This window comes from Gorilla gorilla, chromosome 13, assembly GCF_029281585.2.
Source record: "Gorilla gorilla gorilla isolate KB3781 chromosome 13, NHGRI_mGorGor1-v2.1_pri, whole genome shotgun sequence".
Classification (NCBI taxonomy): domain Eukaryota; kingdom Metazoa; phylum Chordata; class Mammalia; order Primates; family Hominidae; genus Gorilla; species Gorilla gorilla.
The window spans coordinates 127037426-127063056 of NC_073237.2; the positions used below are offsets into that span (position 1 = coordinate 127037426).

General features: G+C 57.5%; 1 protein-coding gene across 1 annotated transcript; it reads left to right on the forward strand.

Annotated features, from left to right (window-relative positions):
* Positions 1-6596: 6596 nt before the first annotated feature.
* Positions 6597-25125, forward strand: PRDM12 (PR/SET domain 12). The gene is made up of 5 exons (XM_004048748.3): positions 6597-6879; positions 8638-8828; positions 10189-10344; positions 20643-20754; positions 23392-25125. Exons 1-5 carry the CDS (start codon positions 6657-6659, stop codon positions 23808-23810), a joined length of 1101 nt encoding a protein of 366 aa, XP_004048796.2. The 5' UTR covers positions 6597-6656; the 3' UTR covers positions 23811-25125.
* Positions 25126-25631: the final 506 nt, after the last annotated feature.

The window sequence follows — 25631 nt, forward strand, 5'->3', positions numbered from 1 at the left end:
ATGAAGGTGCCCACATTTTTCGTAAGTCAAATGCATCCTGTCTCCTATGAGCTTTTCATGCACTGTCTTTTATCCTTTACAAAAGACTTCCCAGTGGAGGTTCTATTTTTATCTCCATTTCACAGATGAACAAACTGAGGCTCACAGAGGACAAGTGGGTGCCTTGGCTCCTGACCAGTAGCTGCTGGAACCAGACTTGGACCCACATCTGCAGGTCTCTGGGGCCCTGGGCATTTCTTGATGGCCCCAGAGGACCTGTTCACCTGGGGAGTGGTCTCTGGGGAGGGGACAGTAATAGGAGTGCCAGCCACAAGCACCTTTTCACCATTCACTCTGCAAGTTGAGTGTGAGCTCATTCACCTGATACATCAGGCATCACAAACAGGCCTGGTTATTGTTCCCACTCTACAAATGAAGTCACAGCCATTTCAGCAGGAGCCCTCAGAGAAAGCTGTCAAGAGAGACCTCAGAGCCACCAGGGTGACCTAGGAGAAGCTCTGGCCTACCAGGGTGCACCGCTTGGAAGGTGGTCTGAGAAGGCAAGAACTGGGTCTGCCCTGGTCACTTGGTGCCCCCAGGGCCTTGTATGGGACCTGGTACATAGTAGGTGCTCAAAAAATGTTTGTTGAACAATGCAATGATTCCCCATGAGGCAGGAGATGGTCTGGATGGCAGCAGGTGGCCTCAGGGAGCAGCAGTCAGGGCACAGCCCCCTGACTCCAACCCCCTGTCTGCTCTGGGGCAATGCAGGGAGGACATTTCAGGTGGAATTGAGTGCAAGGTTCTGGAAGGCAGGAAGCAGCTCAGGGAAGTTGTGGAGGAAGGGCTGGGTGTGGGGTGGGAAGGGACTCGGGCAGAAGAGGAGGTTGTGAATGGGTCGGAGAGGGCTCCTTCTGGCTGCCCCTAGACCCACCAGAGGGGCAGGCAACAGAGGAGGGTGAGCTGGAGGCTGGAGGGGCCAGGGAAGACGGACAGGGAGGGTGCCTGCCTCCCACAGACCCCAACCAGCCTGCCCTCTTCAACCTTTCCCTCCTGTTTTCCCCAGGACTCCTTTTGCCCTCACACTCCAGTCTCTCTGTAGCACCCTGTCGCTCCCTCTTGGTGATCCAGCTCTTGAAAGCCTCTCCAGGCCTCCGGCTCTTTCGGAAGCCGTGCCTCTCCCCCACTGCTTCCTTCATCTCCCCGTCTTTGTACCCCTGCGCCTCCGACTCGGCCTTTCATCTGCTCCCTCCACCTCAGTATCGCCTTGCCTCAGTCTCCCCCCACCCCGTCTCGTCCCCTCTGCTTCCAGAAGCCTGCGCCTCTGTCTCTCCCACCGCCCCGTCTCCTGGTGTCCCCGGCGTCTCTCCCGTCGTTCCCGCCGCCTTGATCGGCCTGGGCTGTGGCGCTGGCATCGCTGGCCTGGGGACCGGGGTGTGGGCGATGGAAGGGGGTTCGAGAGGCACAGGGGAGGGGCTTCCCCTCCTCCGCCCCTGGGCGCCTGGGGAGACTCGCGTGCCAGTCACCTGCTGGTCGGGGCGCCGGCTTCGCGCCTACGCACTCCACGTGGGCGCCCCGGGGCGCGCCTCTGTCTCTGCCGAGCCTTGAAAGCTAATTAGATTGGGCGGGGACAGGGGTGGGGTGGGAGAGGGGGCCGCTGTCCCCATTCACTGAGCCGAGGCCGCCACTCCGCCGGCAGCCCCGCGCAGGCCTGGCCCCGAGTCACGTCTGTTGAAACCGTTTTTTTCGGCCTCGCCCCCACCCGCCTTGGCAGCCCGCCGCGCCTTTGTACGCGCCGGCGGGGGCGCCCTGGAGCCCTGAACCGTCTTACGGGGAACGGGGGTGGGGGGAGGGGAGCGGCGCGGGCCCCACGCGAGGAAGGAATTTCCTGGGCCACTGCGATAGTGGGAAGAAAGATTGAGGCTCAGAAAGCCAGAGAGAGACGTGCGAGGAGGAAGCGGAGAGGGTGTGCGAAGCTGGAGAGGGAGTCGGAGCGCCAGCGAAAGAGGGGAGCGCTGGGGAAGGAGGAAGAGAAGGAGAGGGGGAGAAGAGAGACGCGGATGCTGGGCGCGCGACGGCAGCGGGCGGAGGAGGGGAGCGGCCGGGAACCTGCGCTCAGGGGAAGCCAGGACGGAGCGCAGCACCGGCAGGGGAGGGTTGCCGAGGGGCTGTGCCGAGGAGCCCGGGTGGGGGCGGCTGGACCGCGGGCCGCGGGACTCACAGACAGTGCAAGGCGGCGCGGGGGCCCCTCTCCCTATGCGGGGCTGGGGCGCAGGGGCTGGGCGGGGCGGGTGGGCGTCTGAGCGCGGCGCGGGCGCATTCTTCGCCTTTTCTTCCTCGGGCTCATTCCGGCTGATCGATACCTGCGCGGGACCTGCCCCCGCCGCTAATATCTTTTTAATGAGTTCGCCAGGCTTAAAGCGAGCGCGATCTGCCCTCCAGGGTGGATTTTCCCCCAGCAGATGTTTCGGGAGGAGGAGGCGCGCGGAGCTCCCGGGAGGGGGGACAAATCTCTCCCTCCGAGGGGCGAGAACAGGAGACTTTCTTCTAAAGTTCAAAAGAAAGACGGGCTTTCACTCGGCCCCCAAAAATGTATTTCTCGGCGGACAATGGGCTTCTTTCTGCGCCTCTGAGGGCCGGCGGGGCGGGCGGGGCGGGGGGACCCGTGCGCTTTGGCCCCGCCTGACCGACTCTCACCCCCCTCTCCCGCACCCAGGCCGGGACCCCAGAGCGAGGGAGCAGGAGCCGCGAAGCCGGCCGCCCCTCCGAGCGTCCCCCTGAAGCGCACTGTCGGGACCTGGCTGTCCCAGAGCTAAGCCCTGGCGCACCGGCGAGAACGAAAGCGTCGTGCGGGGCCCTGGGCTGTCCCACACGCCCCCGTTCTCATAGGTGCCTCAGCCGGGCCGAAGGGACGCGCGCTGGTGCCTCAAGGGGAGGACGAACGGACCTCCGGGCTTGGGCCGCGGCCTCCTTCCCCTCGGCGCTCCGCCCTGCGCGGGGCAACAAGTAGAAATTAGCCAACCCCGGGCGGCTGCCGGGCCCTGAGACTGTCTTGCCCGCCCCGGCCCAGCCACCCCTCCGGGTCGCCCCTGCTCTTCTCCTCCACTTCCCCTTCAATGTCCCTCCATGGGGCCGTCGGCCTGCCGCGGCGGCCCTCTCTCCACTCCCGTGGGCTCAGGGGAAGAGGGCACCCGGGCGGCGAGGATGACCTCCGAAGAGCCGCGGCAAATTGATTCGTTCCGCCCGGAGCCGGGGCCGCGTGAATGGGGGCCCGGGCGGCGGCGGCAGCGGAGATGAGGATAAAGATGTTCCCCCTGAAAGGGGGAGGGGGCGCGGAGCGGGGAGCGGGGCCATTCACTCCTGGCCCGGCCCCTCGGGAAGCCGCGCCGAAGAAAGGGGGCCGAGGCCTATTCAAGTCCTACGAGCCGCCCACAATGGACCGATATACTGGGGGCCTCTCTATTAACGCCCATGAATATTAAATAGATCGCCAAGTGGCGGCCAGCGGGCGAGGGGGGCGACGGAGCCTGCGAGCTCCGGCCCGGCCGAGGGGAGGGGGCTTTTGCGCGAGCACATTCCGCGCCTGGGCCCCGCGGAAAATGACAAAATAACACGGGCCATCCGCTGGGAAAGCCCGGAATGTTTCCCCTCGAAATCTCCTCCCGGGGAGATGCGAGCACAGGGTCTTGCTCCCTATTTCAATGCACCTTGAGACTGGGCGCTACCTACAGGCTCCTTTTTCCCCGGGCGGGGGTCCAGGTGGGTTTTGCCGCTGGACTAGAAGCACAAAATGTGAGCGCGGTGGAGATCTGGGCGCACCAGCGGGGAGGCCGTTCTGCGCTCCGCTTCTGCCCGGCTCCCAGCACTGCTCTCCGGGCTTGCGGGTCCGGAGGAGAGGAATGGGACTCCCTGGCCGCAGTCCGAGCCCGTGGTCACTGCGCCAGCGGAATCCAAGCCTCTGACTCTAAGCCGGGGTTCAGGACCCAAACGCTGCACCCCAGCACGGAGGATGCACAGACTTGAGGGCTTCCCGCAGTGGGACGTGGCCCTGGAGAGGGCAAAATCCTCGGGGTTGTCGTGGGGGAAAGTGATCTTACCCAAAGAGAGATCAAGCAAAGAAACCTCAGTTCACAAAGTCCAACTCAAACCATTGCACAGACAGGGACACTGAGGCCCAGAGAGGAAAGGGGCAGTCCACAGGACACACAGCAGTCCTTATCCCCCTTTGGTGTCCTGGAGGAACTGAGGTCGCTTTCGGGGCTTGGGAGCTGCCGCAGCGCTTGGCTCCTGGCGGCGCTCCCCGACGTCGTCTCCCTCGCTGCTAGCACTTTGTCCTCTCCACCTAGGTCTTCCTAGAAGCCAAGAAGTAGGCGCCGATGAGGCTCCCCTGCAGGAGCCATCGGACTCCATACGCCCCCTCAGACTCGAGCTCTGGCCAGGGAGCCGATGCGACCCACAAGCTGCGTCGAAAAATGAGTGGAGGGTTCGGGGACCCTAACCCACCTCCCTCCTCAGCAGCGCTGCCCTCTGCTGGCGCCCTGCCCAACGGTCCTGCCTTCTGCCAGGTGTGCCCTTCCTTGGGCTCCAGCCTCCGGCGGACCCGGGCGCAGGGTCTGAAGGCCAGCTACCGCCGCCTTCCTCCCTTTGCGTCCCAACGGGGACGGGGGATGCCGGAGACTACTGGCAGGAACTGGGGACCAGGGGTCTGGAGTCTGGACGCCAGGTGTGAGACCCTCTTAGCCAAGGCGCGTCCGGGTGGTGGAGGGGCGTCTATGCCAACAGGCGTTTGGACAGGGTCTCGCTTATGGGAGGTCAGCTCGCTGTTCTTCCACCCAAGTCCTCCGCGCTGCGGAGAAGGTCTAGGGAGTCCACACAGTCCAGCGGAGACTAATCCGTGAGCCTGACCCACGCCGAGAGGGTCCAGGCACCTCTGTTAGCGGCATCTGAAATTGTAGCCTCGTGATGGGAGCCAGAAGTGCGGCAGGTGGGGTGAGCTCCCTCACCCAGCATGTCAGGGCCTGGGGTCCGAGGTTTGAGGCTGACAATGGGGAGCCGCGAAGCCTGCAGGAAGCGGGGGCCTTCCGCTGGGCTCAGCAGCTACCTGCTTCGGGAGAGGGGATCGCTGGGCTCCGAGGTGCCTCGAAACCGCCGCAAAGCAAGTCTACTCCCGGGATGATGGGCAGGAGGAACAGAGGAGAGGAAGGGAAAGAAGAGAGACGCAGAGGAGAAAGAAAGAACTAGGAGGCAAGAAGGAAGGGGCGCCGCAACGCCACCGGCTTCCCGAGGTTGCAGCTCAGCAAGGAGCCGGAAAGCCGAGCCGCAAGCCGAACCCGCACTGAGGCCTCTCGCGTAGCTGCCTGCAGTTTCTGAGGGACTTCGCTCTCAGGCACGCCTGCTCCCACCTGGGAAGGGTCTCGGGACCCCTTTCAATCCCCCTATATCCCGTAGGAAATTCTTTTCCCAGAGACAGGCTGCCAGTGCGATTCCTGTCCGCCCATCTCGACCCCCGACCTGGCCCCGCAAGGGCCGGGAGCCGGGCCGCCCATGAAGCTGTCTCAGGCCGATACCAGCCCCAGCCCCGACGGCCGCTGCGGCCCCGCCTCGGCAGCCCGGTGATCCCGCGGAGGAGTTTCGCACCCGACCGTGCACAGCGACCGAGTTGGCGCGGCCCGTATGAAGCGAAGCGCCAGCTTCAGCAGCGCAGTCTGAGCAGGGGATCCGCGTGGCAACTAGGGCTGCGCGCGAGCTCGGGGCGACTGTGGCGGCCCGGGGAGTGCAGGGCCGGAGAGGGAAGAGGACGCGGGCTCTGGCCAGGGAGGGAGAGCGGTGCAGGGCTGGGCGGGCCAGCCGGGGCAGCAAAGGAAAGGTGAACGCCGGGCTGGGCCAGGCCGGTGAACATGGATCAGGCCTGAGGGGAGCGCGAGGCCCGAAACCAGGCGTCCCCTCTTGTCTAGCCTGGTCCCTGGAGTCCTAGAGAGCCTCGCCGCACCCCCTCCCCTTCTCCGTCCCCTCCTCTCCTCAGAGCCGGCTGAGCCTCCCTCCCTGCCCGGCGCTTCCCACGGGGAGAGAAGGAAAAACAGGAGGGGGAAGGAAGGACCAGGAAGGGGAGGGAGGAGTGGAGGGGCACTGTTTGGAGCGGTCCGCGCGCCCCCGCCCCTCGCGCTCTCGCGACGAAGGCTCCTCGAGCCCAGCCGGGTACAACAAGTCTGTCCTCCGACGTCAGGGGGTCATTAATAACCAATTAGGAGGGTCACTGCGGCTCCTATAAAGGCGCTGAGATTTTGCCAAGGGGAAGACGGCCCCGGCCGAGTGTGCGAGAGGCTAGCGCGCGTCTGAGAGCCCCTTGCTGCCGCTTCCCTGCAACCACCCGCCTCTCACCCACCCCGCACCCCCCGCACCCGCCTCCGCCTCCACCCGCGTCTCTCCACCCTCCGCGCCGCCTTTGCCATCTCTACAGATTTCACCATCTCTCTTCCTCTCTCCCCCTCGTTCACTTTCCTCCCAGTCGCCCCCTCACCTCCCGCTCCCTCCTGCGTCCTCCTCCTCTCCGTCCTCCCCCTGCTCTGGTTCCTTCTCCATCGCAGCGCTCTCCTCTCGCCCCTTGGGCTCCCCTCTCGCCCGCCCACCTCCCCCGTCGGCCCGGCCGTACCCCGGCGCCGGGGAGCTCCGGGCCGCCCATGATGGGCTCCGTGCTCCCGGCTGAGGCCCTGGTGCTCAAGACCGGGCTGAAGGCGCCGGGACTGGCGCTGGCCGAGGTTATCACCTCCGACATCCTGCACAGCTTCCTGTACGGCCGCTGGCGCAACGTGCTCGGGGAGCAGCTCTTCGAGGACAAGAGCCACCACGCCAGCCCCAAGACAGCCTTCACCGCCGAGGTGCTGGCGCAGTCCTTCTCCGGCGGTGAGTCCAGCCGTCGGAGCCCGGCGCAATCCCTCCTCCCGGCGACCCCCATTGCCGTCCTGGCGATGCGCGAGACGCGGCTGGGATACCCGGCCTCGCTGCTACTCGCGCCAACCTGGGCTCTCCCGGCGCTCGGTGCACCTCAGTTTCCCCATGGGCCAAACCAGGACGCGAGCCACCAAGCCGAGGTGGGGCGCGGGGCAGCTCCGCAGCCCACAGGGCTCAAGGACCGATCCCGGCGACCCCGTCGCTCGGCCCTGTCGCCCCCACCGGCCCCTCCCTTCCCCTCCTGCGCTTGAGCTGGCGGGTTCCCGGCATTTACAGCCTTACTAGGCGTGTAATAGCAGTTGACTCAAAAAGAAGGGGTTTTAAATTCATTTAGTTAACTTGGGCTTGACCCGCGAAAGTTCCCACTTAAACCAAGAACTTTAAAAGGCAGCCGGGGCTGGGGAGGGGGTGGAGGGAGGGCGGGCGGGGAGAAAAAGCCGCGGGGAGAGCGAGGGAGAGAAAGGGAGAGCGAGGGAGAGAAAGAGAGAGCGAGAAAAGTTTCTTTTCTTTAAGATGTCTCAAGTTCTTATTCCTCATTCATCAACCCGCAAACAATATCTTTCCCTGGCTCTGGCATCTCTGCGCGTCGCCCTCTTTTCCCCCTTTACGATTTCTGTTCCTCTCTTAATTTACCGTGAAGACTAATTCCACTTCCATTCACGCTATGTCAACCACCTAATCCCCCCTTTTTGTAAGGGGAATTCCTCGGCCCCTTTTAAACAAGTCCCCTCCGCATTGAGCTACAATTTACTGCTACAGCATTCTTCCAGGGCTAATGAATTTAGAATTAGCAATTTCTTTCGAATGGAGCCGAATGAATGCGATCACTTTAACAGCGTGACAAATTGCCGGCCGCGCCGCAATGGACACCGTTTAACCCCCCCTTTCAGCCGGCCCGCTCGCCGGGTATTTTCCCAGGTAGCTTAGAGGGGAACCTTGTAAGACATGGAGGCCGCCCTTGTGCGCCTCGCCGCTCCCAGCCCGGCCCCAGAGGCCCGACAGGGGAACCCTCGGGGAGCTGGGGGCCGCCGCGGCTCCTCCCCGCCCAGAGAGATGACATCGGGGTTTGCCGGGCGCCGCCCTCCCTGGCACCCCAGGGCCTGGGAGCAGAGAGGGACTCGGGCGCGCCCAGGGTCACACAGCGAGCGCAGAGCCTGGCCAGCTGCTGCCAGTGCTTCTTTGGCACCTCCAACACCTGCCAGCCCGAGGTCTGTCCCCAGCGCTGATCACGGCCCGGCTCCTCTGCCAGTGCCCAGCGCTTGGACGCACAGTGGGCTCCCGGAACCCGACTAGGCGAAAGAGTCTCCGGTTGGCCTTCACCTCCTTGCAGGACCTGGCCTCAGTTTCCCCGTGCATAAAACCGCTCGCTGCCGTTGGCTCACTAATTCTTAAACTTATCCGGGGCAGAGGATGGAAGAAGTTGTGAATGCTTTGAGAATTCGCGGAGAGACTAAAAACCCGTTTCTAAAAATGATCCCCAACGCACCACTCGCTTTCCAGGGCACGGAGGGTCCCCAGGTTGCAAACAGAGAGGTCGTTGAGCCTCCGCACATCCGACTGCCCCCACACCCGGGTGGCTTCTCTGGATTTGGGGCCGACTTGGGTTTGGCCGGTCTGGGCAGGACCGAAGCCGGGGTCCCGGCGGGGAAGGAAGGGCCGGGCCTCGGCTGCCTCGGGCTCTGACCGGTTTTCCTGGCCCCGCCGCCGCAGAAGTGCAGAAGCTGTCCAGCCTGGTGCTGCCAGCGGAGGTGATCATCGCTCAGAGCTCCATCCCTGGCGAGGGCCTCGGCATCTTCTCCAAGACGTGGATCAAGGCGGGAACCGAGATGGGCCCCTTCACCGGCCGCGTGATCGCCCCGGAGCACGTGGACATCTGCAAGAACAACAACCTCATGTGGGAGGTACGCGCGGGCTGGGGCAGAGGGGCGCAAGGGCCGGCGAGGGGCGCTGGCCGCGGGTAGGACTCGGGCGTCCGGCCGTCGCGGCTTCCACCCGGGCTGAGAGCAGCGGACACTCCTGGCCTGGACGCCCCCTGAGCCGGGACTCTAAGCCGCCTGAGCCTGGAGCTCACCCCGCCTCTAGGCTCCTCCCAACCCGTGCCGAAAATCCGACCCTCCTTCCTCCGGACACCCCGGCAGAGCAAGAATGTGGTTGGCTCCACTTGGCAGATGAGGGCACTGAGACCCAGAGCAGTCAGGTCGCTTGCCCAGGGTCCCCACGCGCCATCCCTCCAGGCCTCTTCCCAGCCACTTACATTCTTTCCCTGGCCCCGGAAGCAGCCTGGTAAGCCCCTCAAAGCCAGTCCTGGGCTGGGGGTGAGGTGGGGCTGGAAAGGAGAATGCCTGGTGAAAGCAGAATGACATTCACGATGACCGTGGCTGAGGTGGCATTGAGTCAGCTTCTGTGTCCCCAGCCTGCAGTCACGGATGGCCTCAGTAGCCCATGCCTTACTGTTCCCTTTTCACGGAGGCTCCGAGAGGCTTCCATCCTAGGCCTTTCCACCCATCACAGTGCCAGTGCCAGGGAGGGCCACCCCTGTGCTTCTTCCTAACCTTGCAGAACAGGAAAAACACTGAGGCCAGACTGGTGCACACCCTTCCTAAACCCATTCCCTCGCCCGCTCCCCCACTCCAGCCCCCTCCTGGCGGACCCTGGAGAAGCCCAACTTGATAGAACTGCGGGATGGCCCAGAGGCCTCTCTTGACCTCATCTCCCTCCTCTGGAGGGCTGGGCCACTAACCACCTTCTCCAGTTGCTGGGTCAGGAAGTTGGGGTCCAGTTTGACCTCTGAGTGGCCTTGGCAGCTCCCGTGAAGGGGTTTAGGCCAAGCTGGAGTGCCACAGTGACCCAGCCCTCCCTCCCTGGACTCCAGGATCCTCCCTCTCTGAGGCCTGGCTGATGTTCCCAGTGCCATGGGGAGCACCTCTGCATCCCTTGAGAGAGCTCAGGGCCACTTTGTCTGGGCAGTGACCCCTTGGAGACCCTTTTCTTCTGGGGGTAGGGAGGACACGGCAACAGGAGCATGTATCATGGTCAGCCCATAGAGCCCTGGAGACTGATCCCCTGTGGGCCACTTCCAGCCGGCTAGCTTCAGGCAAGTCCCTGCACCTCTCCAGCCTTCCTTTCCTCAGTGGGAAAATGAAGCTTTATCCACTTCCTGGGGCTGTTGTGAGGATGGAGAGTGTGTGTGTGGATGTGCCTGGAAGATGGTACACATGGCATAGCCCTGCCTTACCTGGTCCTTGATCCATCTGTGCCCAGGTGTTCAATGAGGATGGCACGGTGCGCTACTTCATCGATGCCAGCCAGGAGGACCACCGGAGCTGGATGACCTACATCAAGTGTGCACGTAACGAACAGGAGCAGAACCTGGAGGTGGTCCAGATCGGCACCAGCATCTTCTACAAGGCCATTGAGGTGTGTGTGTGTGTGTGCACTGTTGTGTAGGGACCAGCCGGTAAACCCGGCGGGGGGAGGTGTGCAGGGCAGCGCTGTCCAGGAACCACAGTGGACAGAGGGGAGCTGACACTGGCCTCGCTGGCTCTGTGCAGGCCATGGGGCTGTGGCAGACAGGTGGGTCTCCAGACATCCCGCTCTCCAGGTGTGTGACCTCCATGGGAAGCTTTCTGCTGCAGATCAGAAATGATGGAGCTCTCACCTTGATGGCATTGGGAATGTCACGAGCATCTCCATAGTGAGGTCCCCAGATGTTGGCTCATGGTTTCCTGAGGTTCAGGGGTCACAGAGACACAGAGAAGCAAGATGGGGAGAGGCGGCCCAGGGAATGCGTTGGGGTGGGAGAGAGAGCATGTGTCTGCAGCCGTTTAGCTGTCTGATGGCCCTCATTCTGCATGCATGGGCACCAGTGGCTTACGGCTCATGACTCCAAACTCAGCGATGGCTCCCCGTGTGTCAGGCTTCTCCCAGATGCTGGATATGCAGTATGGTATTTAATCCCCTGCGGCCCCAGGAGGAGGATTCTGTGATTATTTACAGTTTACAGACCAGAAAACCAGGTCTCCCTCGGTGGCAGCAGACTTGGGGGTTTTGCTGGCCATCTGGGGGGAGTGTTTGCACTAATAGCTGCGCTTCCTGAGCCTTCTCAGAGGAGACAGACAGGGCCAGGTAACAGGCTGAACACCGTGGCTTATGCCTGTAATCCCAGCACTTTGGGAGGCTGAGGTGAGTGAATTGCCTGAGGTCAGGAGTTCGAGACAGCCTGGCCAACATGATGAGACCTCATGTCTAATAAAAATACAAAAGTTAGGGGCCGGGCGCTGTGGCTCACGCCTGTAATCCCAGCACTTTGGGAGACTGAGGCGGGCGGATCACAAGGTCAGGAGATCGAGACCATCCTGGCTAACATGGTGAAACCCCATCTCTACTAAAAATACAAAAAATTAGCCGGGTGTGGTGGCAGGCGCCTGTAGTCCCAGCTACTCGGGAAGCTGAGGCAGGAGAATGGCGTGAACCCGGAAGGCGGAGCTTGCAGTGAGCCAAGATGGCGCCACTGCACTCCAGCCTGGGGGACAGAGCGATACTGCCTCTCAAAAATAAATAAATAAATAAATAAAAATAAAAATAAAAATGCAAAAATTAGCGGGGCGTGGTGGCAGGCGCCTGTAATCCCAGCTACTCAGGTGGCTGAGGTATGAGAATTGCTTGAACCAGGGAGGCAGAGGTTGTAGTGAGCCGAGATAGTGTCACTGCACTCCAGCCTGGGTGACACAGTGAGACTCCATCTCAAAAAAAAAGGCTCGGCACAGTGGCTCAAGCCTGTAATCCCAACATTTTGGGAGGCCGAGGTGGGCAGATCACGAGGCCAGGAGATCGAGACCATCCTGGCTAACACGGTGAAACCCCGTCTGTACTAAAAAATACAAAAAATTAGCCGGGTGTGGTGGCGGGTGCCTGTAGTCCCAGCTACTCGCGAGGCTGAGGCAGGAGAATGGCGTGAACCCGGGAGGCGGAGCTTGCAGTGAGCCGAGATGGCACCACTGCACTCCAGCCTGGGTGACAGAGCGAGGCTCCATCTCAAAAAAAAAAAAAAAAGAAGATAACAGGTAAATTTCACTTCCTGTGGTGTGGCAGGGGTGAGGCTGAGCCAGGAAGGTTCAGAGGAGGGTGGGAAGACGAGGGCTTCCTGGTAGGGCAGTGCCTGGTAGGCAGAAAAGATCCAGGTATCTGGCCAGTGGCTGAGGGTGCAAACCAAGCAGAGACGTGGTCGCCCTGGCAGGCCCACACTGGGACCCTCCCTGGACAGTGTCCTTTGGCGGGAAATCTGGCCCAGGAGTAGAGGGAAGCTACCCACAGGCTGCTGGGGGTAGGCTAGTAGCAAGTGCTGTGCAGAGGCGGTCAGGTGCTTCCCACCACACTTCTCTGCTCCCCTTGGGGTGGGGCTAGGGCTTGATGGAGATTTTTGGGTGTTCTGGAGGAGCAGAGAGTGACCAACCTTTAGTCCATGCTCCATTTTCTCCCCAGGACTCAGACCCTGAAGCTCTTTCTAAGACCCCTGGGGATGCCAGGGCCTAGTAGCTTCTGGGATGGGTTCCTTTGGTTGTCCTTGAATAACAACACCCCAGAGACTCTCCCAAAGGTGGCAGCAGGGGGCCTAGCCTGGGTCCCAGGTGAGGGGTGGTGCTTGGAGGAACAGGAAGTGGAGGATAAGAAAAAGCTGAGCGGTTCCTGAATTGGGTTTGAAGTGAGGTAAGACGGCCGTGGGGCAGGGTGCAGAGAGGACTGAAGGTAGCCCAGGCCCAGGACAGAGGTGGTTCCTTGACCATCTGGCTGGGCCACCACATCCTAAAATTGGCTTCCAGTGTAGCTGAACCCCACATATAACAGAATGCACCCTCCCAGATCCTCACCCCACCACCCTCTGTCACACACATCTTCACCTTCATACCCTCTTTCCCAGCCATCCTGATACAGATGTGATGGAGGGCTCCAACCCATCCCCTCACCAACCCCACACGCACACACATACCCACACATGTGAACACAAGAGACAGACCAGAAACGCCTACATCATTTTGGCAAGAGGGCTCCAGGCTGAGGCAGATGTGGGGGCCTGAGTCTCATCTCGCTGTGCAGGTCACACTGGCTAGAAGCCAAACAAAGTCAGGAAACATGAATAGACACTTAGAAATTCAGTCCAAAGGCAAGGAGGCTGAAGAATATCTTCAGGGAAGCATTTGAGTTTATAGGATTAGGAAAAATGGTCATCTACATCTGATCATGAATTTAAGTTGAAAAAAGAGGATCAGGCAGGGCATGGTGGCTCACGCCTGTAATCCCAGCATTTTCAGAGGATGAAGTGGATGAATCACCTGAGGTCAGGAGTTCAAGACCAGCCTGGCCAACATGGTGAAACTCCGTCTCTACTAAAAATACAAAAATTAGCCAGTCATGGTGGCAGGTGTCTGTAATCCCAGCTACTCCAGAGGCTGAGGCAGGAGAATTGCTTGAACCCAGGAGGCGGAGGTTGTAGTGAACCATCAGCAGCATTGCACTCCAGCCTGGGTGACAAAGTGAGACTCCGTCTCAACAACAACAACAACAACATAAAAAAGAGGATCAGGACACACACACACACACACACACACACACACACTATATCACATATGTGATATAGACAGATCCACCAATTTGGCTATCAGTGCTTTTACAGAGTTAGCAAGCCTTCTAAGAAGGGGCTGTCTGTGTGAATGACAAGGAAATAAAATGCCACCCATTTTACTTTTAAAGTGGATACGTTTTTTGTGGTGGCAGATTTCTCAAACCATTTTGTCACAATGTCAGATTCCACTTACCAGATAAATTGTGTGTCTGGGTGTATGTGACCACCCTCGAGATGAGGCCGAGGCCCAGAGCCCACGCAGCCCTTCTGGGCTAGACTGGAAGATACTGCTGTTCCCCAGGCCAATCCCTGGACGACTCGGGAATCAATCGGCTGTTTATTCTGTGCATGTGGGTGAGTTAGCCAAGGAGAAGGACCTCTGCTGTGATGTTTTCTTAAACTTTCTGCCACTCAGAACTGCCACTCATAGTTCATAACGGTAACCCATTACTTGCCAAAAATAGGAAGGAACATCTTTATTCAATAAGCAGAATATACTATTGCTGCTCTAAAACTTTCCATAAATACAGAATGGCAGCCTTCTCAACAGAGACGAAGGCAACGGGGCTTTAGAACCCAGGTGGTCAGTGGAGGTTCCGCAGCAGGGCGTGCATTTAGCTGGATCCACTGATGTGGCCCCTGGGGAACCTCCTGGCTTACTCCAGTCACAGAATTTACTATAACTTCAGGTGCCTAAAATGACAGTTCTAGAAAGTGCCTAGCACATAGTAAGTGGCCACTAAATGTTGAAGGAATAAAAGGGTCTTAGCAACTTTTTTATTATTTTTTTTTTGAGATGGAGTCTTACTCTGTCATCTAGGCTGGAGTGCAATGGTGCAATCTTGGCTCACTGCAACCCCTGCCTCCCAGATTCAAGCAATTCTCCTGCCTCCCAAGCAGCTGAGATTACAGGCGTGTGCCACCACGCCTGGCTAATTTTTGTATTTTTAGTAGATTTCCCCATGTTGGCCAGGCTGGTCTCAGACTCCTGACCTCAAGCGATCTGCCCGCCTCAGCCTCCCAAAGTGCTGGGATTACAGGAGTGAGCCACTGCACCTGGCCAGCAACTATTAAAAAATAGAATCTGCTCAGTCCTTGGGGTGCTGCTCTCTGTTACTATCCTCATTTTTATGACGGCGAAACTGAAATGTTACGGAGATTACGGGAAGTTGCTGAGCTGCAATGGGAACCTAGGCCCGTCTGAGCCCTGAGCTGGAGTGCTGAGTCACCATGCCATGTGGCCTCCCTGGCCAATATCTATTTGCTGGAACTCTATTAATTGGTGTGTCGGGACATCTGTGGTACAATGGAAATTGATGTTTGTCCAGATGACATTGAGATCCTTTTACACTGGGGTTTCAGACCCTGTGGAGAAGCGGAGGGTATTTGCAGTCTCCTGGGAGCGTGTTCAGTGGCAGGATGTGAATTTACAGCAGGAGAACAAACCAAAAATTCTGTCATTTCCAATTTATAATAAAAATTCAGAAAGTGGGGCAGGACAGATCTTCTGGGCTGATAGGGCCCAGAGAAGCACGTTGACAGGGCATGTCCATTTGTCAAAAGAGACTCGGGCGCTGGTATTCCAGAGTTTTGCTGATGTGGATTTTGTGGTACAGGACTCGGTTCCTTTGGGAATTGCTTTGTTTGTTTTGTGTCCTGAGCCTATCCCTGCTCCCCAGAAAAGTGAATGACCAGCTGATCCTGCTTCTCCGAGCCCCAGCAGAGAGCCCCAGCCAGCCAGGCCAGGCTTGAGTCTCAGCAGTAAAGAGTGCTGCCGAGGGGGCCTAGAGGGCACGGTGGCTGTTCTTTGCATCCAGGCAGTCAGCTGGCGGGACCCCAGGAGCCTCTGCACAGTGATCCCAGGGTTCCAGGGAAGAAGCTGCAGGTTCCTGGGTTTTCTGGACTTGATAGTAGAAGTTTGTTGATGGCGGGTGCCTGGGAGCAGGCAGACACCAGAAGCCTGGGCACGGGGCACAGAAGGGCTGAGAGAGACTCTCAGTTCCCAGCCTCTGGGCAGTTGGGGCTGCTGGCTTACAGCTGTCTGGAAATATGTGTCATTCTCAGTTCCAGCAGCCTCTTTTTTTTTTCTTTTGGAGACAATCTTGCTCTGTCTCTGAGGCTGGAGTGCTCAGCTCACTGCAACCTCCACCTCCTGGGTTCAGGTGATTAAACAATTCTCGTGCCTCAGCCACCTGAATAGATGGGAGTACAGGCACGTGCCACCACTCACGGCTAATTTTTTTTTTTTTTTTTTTTTTTGAGACAGAGTTTCGCTCTTGTTGCCCAGGCTGGAGTGCAATGATGCCATCTTGGCTCACTGCAACCTCTGCCTCCTGGATTCAAGCGATTATCCTGCCTCAGCCTCCTGAGTAGCTGGGATTACAGGCATGCGCCAGCACTCCCGGCTAATTTTGTATTTTAAGTAGACACAGGGTTTCTCCATGTTGGTCAGGCTGGTCTCGAACTCCCAACCTCAGGTGATTCGCCCGCCTTGGCCTCCCAAAGTGCTGGGATTACAGGCCTGAGCCACCGAGCCTGGCTATTATTTTTTCTTTTTCTTTTTCTTTTCTTTCTTTCTTTCTTTTTTTTCTTTTTTTTTTTTTTTTTTTTGAGACAGAGTCTTGCTCTGTCTCCCAGGCTAGAGTGCAATGGCGCCATCTCAGCCTACTGCAACCTCTGCCTCCCAGGTTCAAGAGATTCTCCTGCCTCAGCCTCCCAAATAGCTGGGACTACAGGTACATGCCACCATACCCAGCTAATTTTTGTATTTTTAGTAGAGACAGGGTTTCACTATGTTAGCCAGGCTAATCTCAAACTCCTGACCTCGTTATCTGCCCACCTCGGCCCCCCAAAGTGCTGGGATTACAGGCGTGAGCCACTGCGCCCGGCCCAATTTTTGTATTTTTAGTAGAAACAGGGTTTCACCATGTTGGCCAGGCTGGTCTTGAACCCCTGGCCTCAAGTGATCTACCCACCTCGGCCTCTCAAAATGCTGGGATTACAGGTGAGAGCCACCACACCCAAACTGTAGGCTCTTCTTAACTGATTTTCTTGCTTTTAAAAGATAATTTGTGTGTGTGTGTCTGTGTGTGTATAGAAGTAATATGTGCTCATTATTTTTTAAAAAGTCAGAGGCATGATGTAGATGGCATAATGCTACTCTCCATGAACTGTAAGTCTGCATTTTAAAATAGTCTCGAAATGGCAAACGCTTCTGGGGAAAGACAAGCAGCAAACCAGCGACAATGGCTGGCATCCAGAGTGGCAGAGAGTGACTGCTCATTTCATACCATGTTATATGTTTATACAATTCGGTCCATATGTCTGCATCGCTGTTTTAATTTTTAAATTCATTAGTAAAATTAATTTTAGTACATTAAAAGCGTTCTTAGTAAATAAATGACTCACCCTTATACTGCAATAGTCGCCATCAGAGTTCTTATTTTATTTATTTATTTGTTGAGATGGAGTTTCACTTTGTTGGTCGGACAGGAGGGCAGTGGCATGATCTCAGCTCACTGCAACCTCCGCCTCCCAAGTTCAGGCGATTCTCCTGCCTCAGCCTCCTGAGCAGGTGGGATTACAGGTGCCCACCCACCATGCCTGGCTAATTTTTGTATTTTTGGTAGAGACGGGGTTTCACCATGTTGGCCAGGCTGGTCTCAAACTCCTGACCTCAAGTGATCTTCCCGCCTCGGCCTCCCAAAGTGCTGGGATTACAGGCATGAGCCACTGCACCCGGCCTACTGTTACTGTATTTATATTTAATAATAGTTGTTTTCAATTAAAATTAAAAGGCCGGTGTTGGCTTAGTATTTGATGACCCCCAGGCCTGGAGCCTGGAGGTGAGTTCAGCTGGGGGCTTGCTGAGCCTCCCATCTCATCCCACATCTGTGCTGGAGGAGTTGGTTTCCCTTCTGGGGGAGATGGGGCTGGGAATTGGGGGTACCTGCACGGGGCTCGTGTCCTCGGAGCATTCGGGCCCAGCCTGTGCTCTTGCTGGACACTGAAGGCAGAACCCCGGTCACCCTGGGCTTCCACCGAACCAGCGGCCTCTGCAACTCTGCTGGCTCAGTGAGCACTCCTGCAGGGACCTGGATGCGCCAGAAACCGCTGCCAGCTTCTCTGAGAGGTTGGCGAGCTCCAGGAAAAACAATCACTGGCGCTTCCATGTCTCGATTATGCAAAGAGCTTTATGCATATGCTCCATTGCACCCCAAAAACCACTCACTGAGGCCATGGCAATGTGAGGAAACAGGCCCCACAACGTGAGGCAACTTGCCCAAGGTCACTTGCTCAGCAGATGGGGAGCCCTAGTGGATCCCAACATGTCTGACTCCAGACTGAGCAGGAACCCCCTGTGGGGTGTGTTCAGTGGTCTGGGGGAGGGTGCTGATTGCTTTGGAAGAACCATGACATCAACGTGTCCGGTTTCATCCAAGACTGGAAACCAAGGGTCAGGACGATGTCGGAGGTGACTTACAACCAGAGTCTTAGAGTTGGGGGGAAACTCAGGGACCGTGTTCCCTCCCTGACCCCCTCATTTGAGGAACACAGAAAGGCAAAGTGACTTGTCTAAGGTCACACATGGACCTGGTGACAGAGGGCTCATCTGCACCATCTCATAGACAGACTTCCTTCACAATTAATTTATGTTAAATATTTCAATTCCATTATCTGCTTTTCTGGGAGGTTCACAAAACCTCTTCCTTCCACCCCAGTGAGGTCTGGAAAAAGAGTAGAATTTTTAAAAATGTAAAAAACAAAAAAAAAGCTGGGCACGGTGGCTCGCACCTGTAATCCCAGCAATTTGGGAGACCGAGGCGGGCGGATCACGAGGTCAGGAGATCAAGACCATCCTGGCTAACACGGTGAAACCCCGTCTCTACTAAAAATACAAAAAATTAGCCAGACGTGGGTGTGGTGGCAGGCGCCTGTAGTCCCAGCTACTCAGGAGGCTGAGGCAGGAGAATGGCATGAACCCGGGAGGCGGAGCTTGCAGTGAGCCGAGATCGCACTACTGCACTCCAGCCTGGGCGACAGCGCGAGACTCCATCTCAAAAAAAACAAACAAAAAAAAAAAACAAAAAAAACCACGCAAATCAGAACCTCTTTCTTCTCTGCCCCTTTCCAGCAGGGGCCTCCAGCTCTGACGTGCTGGCCTCCTGGACAGTGGCCATTACTGTGAATGAGCAGAGAGGTCACCAGGGATCTTGCTGTGGTGCCAGATTCTATCTGTCCACTTTCTTGGAGGCACCGTCTAACTTTCTGTGGCTTCTGGGACTGCACTTCATGTTTCCACATTGGCTTCTCGTCATTTACTGACCCTAAGGCTCGCCATGATGCCCCGTGAACCATGGGGGCATGTGGAAATGGACGTGGTGACTCTAGGCTGAGTCTCAGGAGGATGGCTGTCACCTAAGCCCCTTCACACCCTCCTGTTCCCACCCCTTCTCTTTCGACCTTCCCTTCTTCTTTTTTTTTTTTCCTTGAGACAGGGTCTTGCTCTGTCACCCAGACTGGAGTGGTCACCCAGGCTGGAGTATAGTGGTACCATCTCGGCTTACTGCAACCTCTGCCTCCTGGGTTCAAGCAGTTCTGCCTCAGCCTCCCAAGTAGCTGGAACTACAGGCATGCGCCACCGCGCCTGGCTAATTTTTCTATTTTTTTGTAGAGACAGGGTTTTGCTATGTTGCCCAGGCTAGTCTCAAACTCCTGGCCTCAAGTAATCCACCCGCCTCGGCCTCCCAAAGTGCTAGGATTACAGGCATGAGCCACCACGCCCGACCTCCACTTTCCCTTCTTTTCAGGGGCGAGCAGAGCTTGCTGCAATGGTCTGAGGGTCTTCCAGGCTCTGACCAGAGGAAGGAAGACGTAGTGAACGCCAGAGTTCTGAGTGTGGGCTCTGCAGGCTGAACCAAGCAGACACAGAGGGGGCCCTGTCTCTGACCACAGAAGCCAACGCGGGGTCCTGGCCTGGTTTCAGACACCTCTAGATGGAATCCCATGCGATCTTTTGTGCTTCAACTAAAAAAGGACCTGCCAGGAAAACAAACCAGCTGTTGCCTGGGGGTGTCTGGGTTTCTCTGGGCACATCAGATAGTGGCCCCCAGGGGCAGGTGCCAAGGCCAGCACTTCTGGGGTCCAGGCCTCGGGAGAGTGATAGGATGTCCCTTCTCTCATACGCCCTGCCTGGCTAGGGCCTGGAGCTTCCCCACTTGGGAAAGGTAACTGGCTTCCATGAGAGGCCTGGCAGGCAGGCCCCTTGGGATGTCCCGGAGTGTGTGGCATTTATGATCAGTGCCACCCCAGAAGCAGGCCCCTTACGCCTCCCTGGATCATCACTGCAAAACCCTCTGACCAACATCCTTTGCCATGGAGGAGCCTGGGGCAGGTCCTCCCCGAGAGCATCAGAGCCCCAACATCATTTGCGGGGTTCTCTGTCATTGACCTAGGACGCGGTGAACTGGACTCTGTGTAAGGCAGTGTACCCCAATGTTTCCTGGGGTGGAGGTGTTCATCCATCCGAATGCTTCTTTTTTAGCATCTGCCGTGTGCACAGAGACACTCAGAGCCCCGTGCTTGGTCGGGAAGTACCTGTGATGTGGGATGCCTATGGGAGCTTTGGATAAGAGATGTTTCCGGAACATTATCGCCTCAGGGTATAGCCAAGTACCCTGGCGTGCCCCACAGCCCACCCTTCTTGGAAACATCTGGCTCAGCCCTGCAGCCCTGGGGGCTGGCTGACTCTAGTTCCCCGGGGTAAGAATGGAAAAGGTTTCTAGTTTTCCATCTCCCATTACTTCTTGCTGTGAGGCGTCCACTCTGGTGCTGTCAGCTTGGAAGCACTCCTGTGGCTGGAGCTTGGACAGAGATGGCCTGGGCAGGGAGAGGGGGGCAGAGGGGCTCGACACCCCAGGGCCTTCCGTGTTTGTGCAGCTTCCCGGGACAGCTCAGTGGAAATGGGCCTGTGTGGCTTTCTCAGGGCTGAGACTGGATCCAGGTCTCCTGGCTGTGAAGGGGTGCTCAGAGACCCCCAACTCTCTCACCTCCCAGCTGCAGCCTCCCCGACCTCCTCTTGCCTTCTTCCCTGCAGATGATCCCGCCTGACCAGGAACTGCTGGTGTGGTACGGAAACTCACACAACACCTTCCTGGGGATCCCAGGTGTGCCCGGGCTAGAGGAGGACCAGAAAAAGAACAAGCATGGTAGGTGTTCCCCATGGGGCCACTGAGACACAGACCCATGGGAGGGGAGCCCAGCGAGGGGAGAGAGAGAATGAGAGAGGCAGAGAGGCTCTTGGCCTCCGGGGACCTTGGTTCAATGTCTGGCAGCATTGAGCAGATCAGACATACAGGTCCAAGGAGGCTGATGCCCCTGGAGCTGCCGCATGGGCCGGGCATGGGTGGGAGATGGTCCTCCTGCTTCCTGGCCAGAATAGACTGTCTGGGGGGTATGTGGGGGAGACCAGAGAGGCAATGAGGTGTGACAGGAGAAGAAAGGAGCTGGGCAGCAGGAGCCTGGATTGAGTTCTAGTTCTGCTGTACAATCTTGGAAATGTCCTGTGCCTCAGTTTCCTCACCTGTGAAGGGAAGGTCCTAGGCAAGATAATCTCTAAGTTCCCTTCTGGTTCTGACAACCTGTATATTTCCTTGCCCTGTCGATGATGTCTGGTGCAGGGCCTGGCACAGAGTAGATGCTCCGTATAAGCCTGTTGAAGGAAGGCAGGACAGACTGTGCCTGTGTGTGTGTCAGGGGGACACTGCCCATCACAGCAGGGACCATTTGCTCGACAACTATTTCTTGCCAAGAATTGGGCTAAACCTTTGGCAGATATCATCCCACTGGGTCTTCATAAAACCTCTGTGTATTTTTTTTCTTTTTCTTTCTTCCTTTTTTTTTTTTTTTTTGAGACTGAGTTTCACTCTGTCACCCAGGCTGGAATGCAGTGGCGTGATCTTGGCTCATTGCAACCTCTGCCTCCCAGGTTCACGCAATTCTTCTGCCTCAGCCTCCCGAATAGTTGGGATTACAGGCGTGTGCCACCATGCCCAGCTAATCTTTGCATTTGTAGTAGAGATGGGGTTTTGTTATGTTGGCCAAGCTAGTCTCAAACTCCTGACCTCAAGCGATCTGCCCACTTTGGCCTCCCAAAGTGCTGAGATTACAGGCGTAAGCCACGGCACCTGGCCTGTGAAATTTGATTATCCATATTTTTATTTTATTTAATTTATTTTTGAGACAGAGTCTCTGTCACCCAGGCTGGAGTGCAGTGGCACTATCTTGGTTCACTACAGCCTCAACCACCTGGGCTCAAGCTATCCTCCCATCTCAGCCTCCCAGGTAGCTGGGACCACAGTCGTGCACCACCACACCTGGCTAATTGTTTAAATTTATTGTAGAGATGGGGTCTCGCCATGTTGCCCAGCTGGTCTGGAACTCCTGGGCTCAAATGATCCTCCTGCCTCTGCCTCCCAAAGTGCTGGGATTACAGGCTTGAGGCACCGTGGTCAGTGGTCCTTATTTTTGGAGGATGAACCTGAGCTGGTGAGCTACTGTTTATTAAGTCCTTGCTCTGCAGCTGATGTTTTACAAACATTAATTTCTCTAGGCCGGGCATGGTGGCTTATGCCTGTAATCCCAGTACTTTGGGAAGCAGAGACAGGAGGATCACTTGAGCCCAGGAGTTCCAGACCAGCCTGGTCAACATAGCAAGACCCCATCTCTAGAAAAAATTTAAAAGTTAGCCAGGTGTGCTGGCATGAGCCTGTGGTCCTAGCTGCCTGGGAGGCTGAGGTGGGAGGATCGCTTGAACCCGGGAGGCCGAGGCTACAGTGAGCTGAGATGGCACCACTGCACTCCAGCCTGTGTGACAGAGCCAGACCCTGTTTCAAAAAGATAAAATACAATAAAATCTTTTTGGCCGGGCGCTGTGGCTGTAATCCCAGCACTTTGGGAGGCCGAGGTGGGCGGATCTCGAGGTCAAGAGATCGAGACCATCCTGGCCAACATGGTGAAACCCCGTCTCTACTAAAAATAGAAAAATTAGCTGGGCGTGGTGGTGCACACCTGTATTCCCAGCTACTAGGGAAGCTGAGGCAGGAGAACCACTTGAACCCAGGAGGCGAAGGCTGCAGTGAGCCGAGATCGCGCCACTGCACTCCAGCCTGGAGACAGAGGGAGACTCCGTCTAAAAAAAAAAAAAAATACATACATACATACATACATACATATATGTATATGTATATATGTTTTGTTTTGTTTTGTTTTTTACTGATCCTTACCATGCTAGTATTACCTCCATTTCAGGAAGGAGAAAACCGAGGCGCCGTTCCATGGTACAGAGTAGGCATTCAGTAAATGTTTGTGGGATGAGTTAATGAAAGGTTTGGGGGCGGGGGTCATCACAGTTGCTCCCCTTTACAGAAGGCCTGCTCCAATCCAGGCACCTCTCAGGCACTGGCTAAGGCAGGTCGGGTGCTTAGCGCAGAGACCTTTCATAGACGTCTTTTCGCATCCTCTCGGGCAATCGTACGCCCGAAAAGGCAGTGCTAGGTTTCCATTTTACAGATGAGAAAGCTGAGGTTTAGCTAGGCTGAGTCGCTAAGTCCCCGAGGTCTCGCATCGCGATCGGGAGTCCAACTCCTATGGGACCCCCCAGCCGGGGTACCCTTCGCTGTCCCTCCAGTCCGTCTGCCACCGCCCAAGCAGCACCCACCCTCAAGGACGGACGGGCCCCGGGCGGGGGGCGCTGAGGGCCCGGGCTGCGGGGCGCCGGTTCTAACGGGGCTGCTCTCTCCCCTTCTCCGTCTCCCTTCCCCCGCCCCGCCCCGCCCGGCGGCCAGAGGACTTCCACCCGGCGGACTCGGCGGCTGGCCCCGCGGGTCGCATGCGATGCGTCATCTGCCACCGCGGCTTCAACTCGCGCAGCAACCTGCGCTCGCACATGCGCATCCACACGCTGGACAAGCCCTTCGTGTGCCGCTTCTGCAACCGCCGCTTCAGCCAGTCGTCCACGCTGCGCAACCACGTGCGCCTGCACACGGGCGAGCGCCCCTACAAGTGCCAGGTGTGCCAGAGCGCCTACTCGCAGCTGGCCGGCCTGCGCGCCCACCAGAAGAGCGCGCGGCACCGGCCGCCCAGCACCGCGCTGCAGGCACACTCGCCCGCGCTGCCGGCCCCGCACGCGCACGCGCCCGCGCTCGCCGCCGCCGCCGCCGCTGCCGCCGCCGCCGCGCACCACCTGCCTGCCATGGTGCTGTGAGCGCGCCCGCGCCCCCGCCGGGCCCCGCGCGCTCCTGGGTCCCCGGCACCCCGGCCCCGCAGCGAGACTCGCCCTCCAGCCCCAACCCCCGGCCCGGCGCCGTCACGGAGCCCCGCGCGCTGGGGTTGCGCCGCGGAGGCGGATCTCAGGCACCCCCGCCTTGGCCCGTATCGCAGATGAGGACACTGAGGGCGGCGTCCCTCACCCAGGCCACGCAGCTGGTGCGGCTGTTCGGCCGCCTCCTCTGGGAGGGGGGTCTCCCTGCCTGGCCTCGCCCCCGAGTCTCCCTGCTGCTGTAGAGCCGGGCGCCCAGGCCGGCATCCCCCTCGTGGGTGGCAGGAGAGCGGACTTAGAGCCCCCGAGGGCCCCTCAGCAGAGGAAGGGGAGCCCCCTCTTCCGCCACCGAGAGTCCTGTGCTTCGGAATGAAGGGAGGGCGACCTCCTTGTCCGGGTGTGGTCGGGCGCGGGGGTTGTGGGGGCGCCATCTCCTCTTCCGGCCCCTGGGACTGGTATCCTGAAGTGTCGGGAGTCCTTACGCAACCTTGACAGGTGCGGGCTACTGGGGTCCATCGGCAGCGGGAAGAGACCCGGAGAGACATGCATCTTCTGGGCCCTTCTCTCCTTTAGGCCAGCTTACCCCCAAACCTGGCTCCTGGGGACGGATGAGGAAGGAGCTCTTTGCAGTGCACCAGGCACGTTGAGAGTGGAGGCACAATGGAAATCCTCTGTGGGACCCCAAGCAAGACCCTGCACCTCTTTGGGCCTCAGTTTCCCCATCTGTAAAATGAAGGAGTTGGACCAATGCCCCCTCCCCTTCAGCTGTGACATCGTGCCTGGGAAGGCGAAATTTCCCCCCAGCCCCTTCCAACACACACACTCCAGCGAGAGGAGGGCAAGACTGGAACCGCTGCCCGAGAGGTTAAGGTGGCTTCCGTGGCCACGAAGCGCTTCCGAGCTGTGCCCAGTCCCGGGAATTCCGCCCAGTCTGCCCACACTTCCCTCGGTCCCTGCCCGTTTCCTCAAATTCGGGCCGTGCGCGCCCTCTGGTGTCGCCTCTCACACTTTGCAGTCATTTACCAGGATTCCCGTAGGGCGTTTTGTAAAATAAACTATAATATTAATGAAAAGTATAAAATGTATAGAGTTTTCAAGAAACTGTGTTCTACTTCCAGAAGATGGTCACTTTAGCCTTGTAAATATTTATCTAAAATGATATTTACAAAACTGTGATATATTATTATTTGATTGTATATGTACAACTGTAAATACATTTGTACCTCTCTTGTATTCTAAAATAAAAATTACTTGGAACATTTATCATTTAGCATCTGAATGGGTGGACACTTTTATCTGTAGGAAGGAAATATAGAAAGTGTCTAGAAGCTGGAAAGGGGTGGGTAAGCGTTGTTCCACTTACTGGTGTGTACAGGAAAATTCTCTCTGTCACAACTGGGATGTCAGAGCTCAGTGAGATGGGCCACAGTGCAAAGCAACCGGAAATCTTGAAAGGGGCCAGGCAGATTTCTCCCGGTTTCCAGCTGGCTCAAACATCAGTGCCTTATTCTGTAACTTCTCCCAAATATTTACTTTTTTTTTTTTTTCATTTTAATGGCCAACTCAAAGGAGTTCAAGCAGCCAGTGGGAATGGGCCAAAATGGCCACCAAGTGTCCTCCCAATGCCTAGACTCTCCAAATGTTCTGGGCACCCATTTCCAGACCCTCTTGAAGAAGACCAGGGAGCAGGAAGACCTCGAGTTAAAGCCAGAGGGCTTCATGGTTCCTATAGGGCCAGTCTCGCCTCTCCTCTCCAGGAAGGAGGTG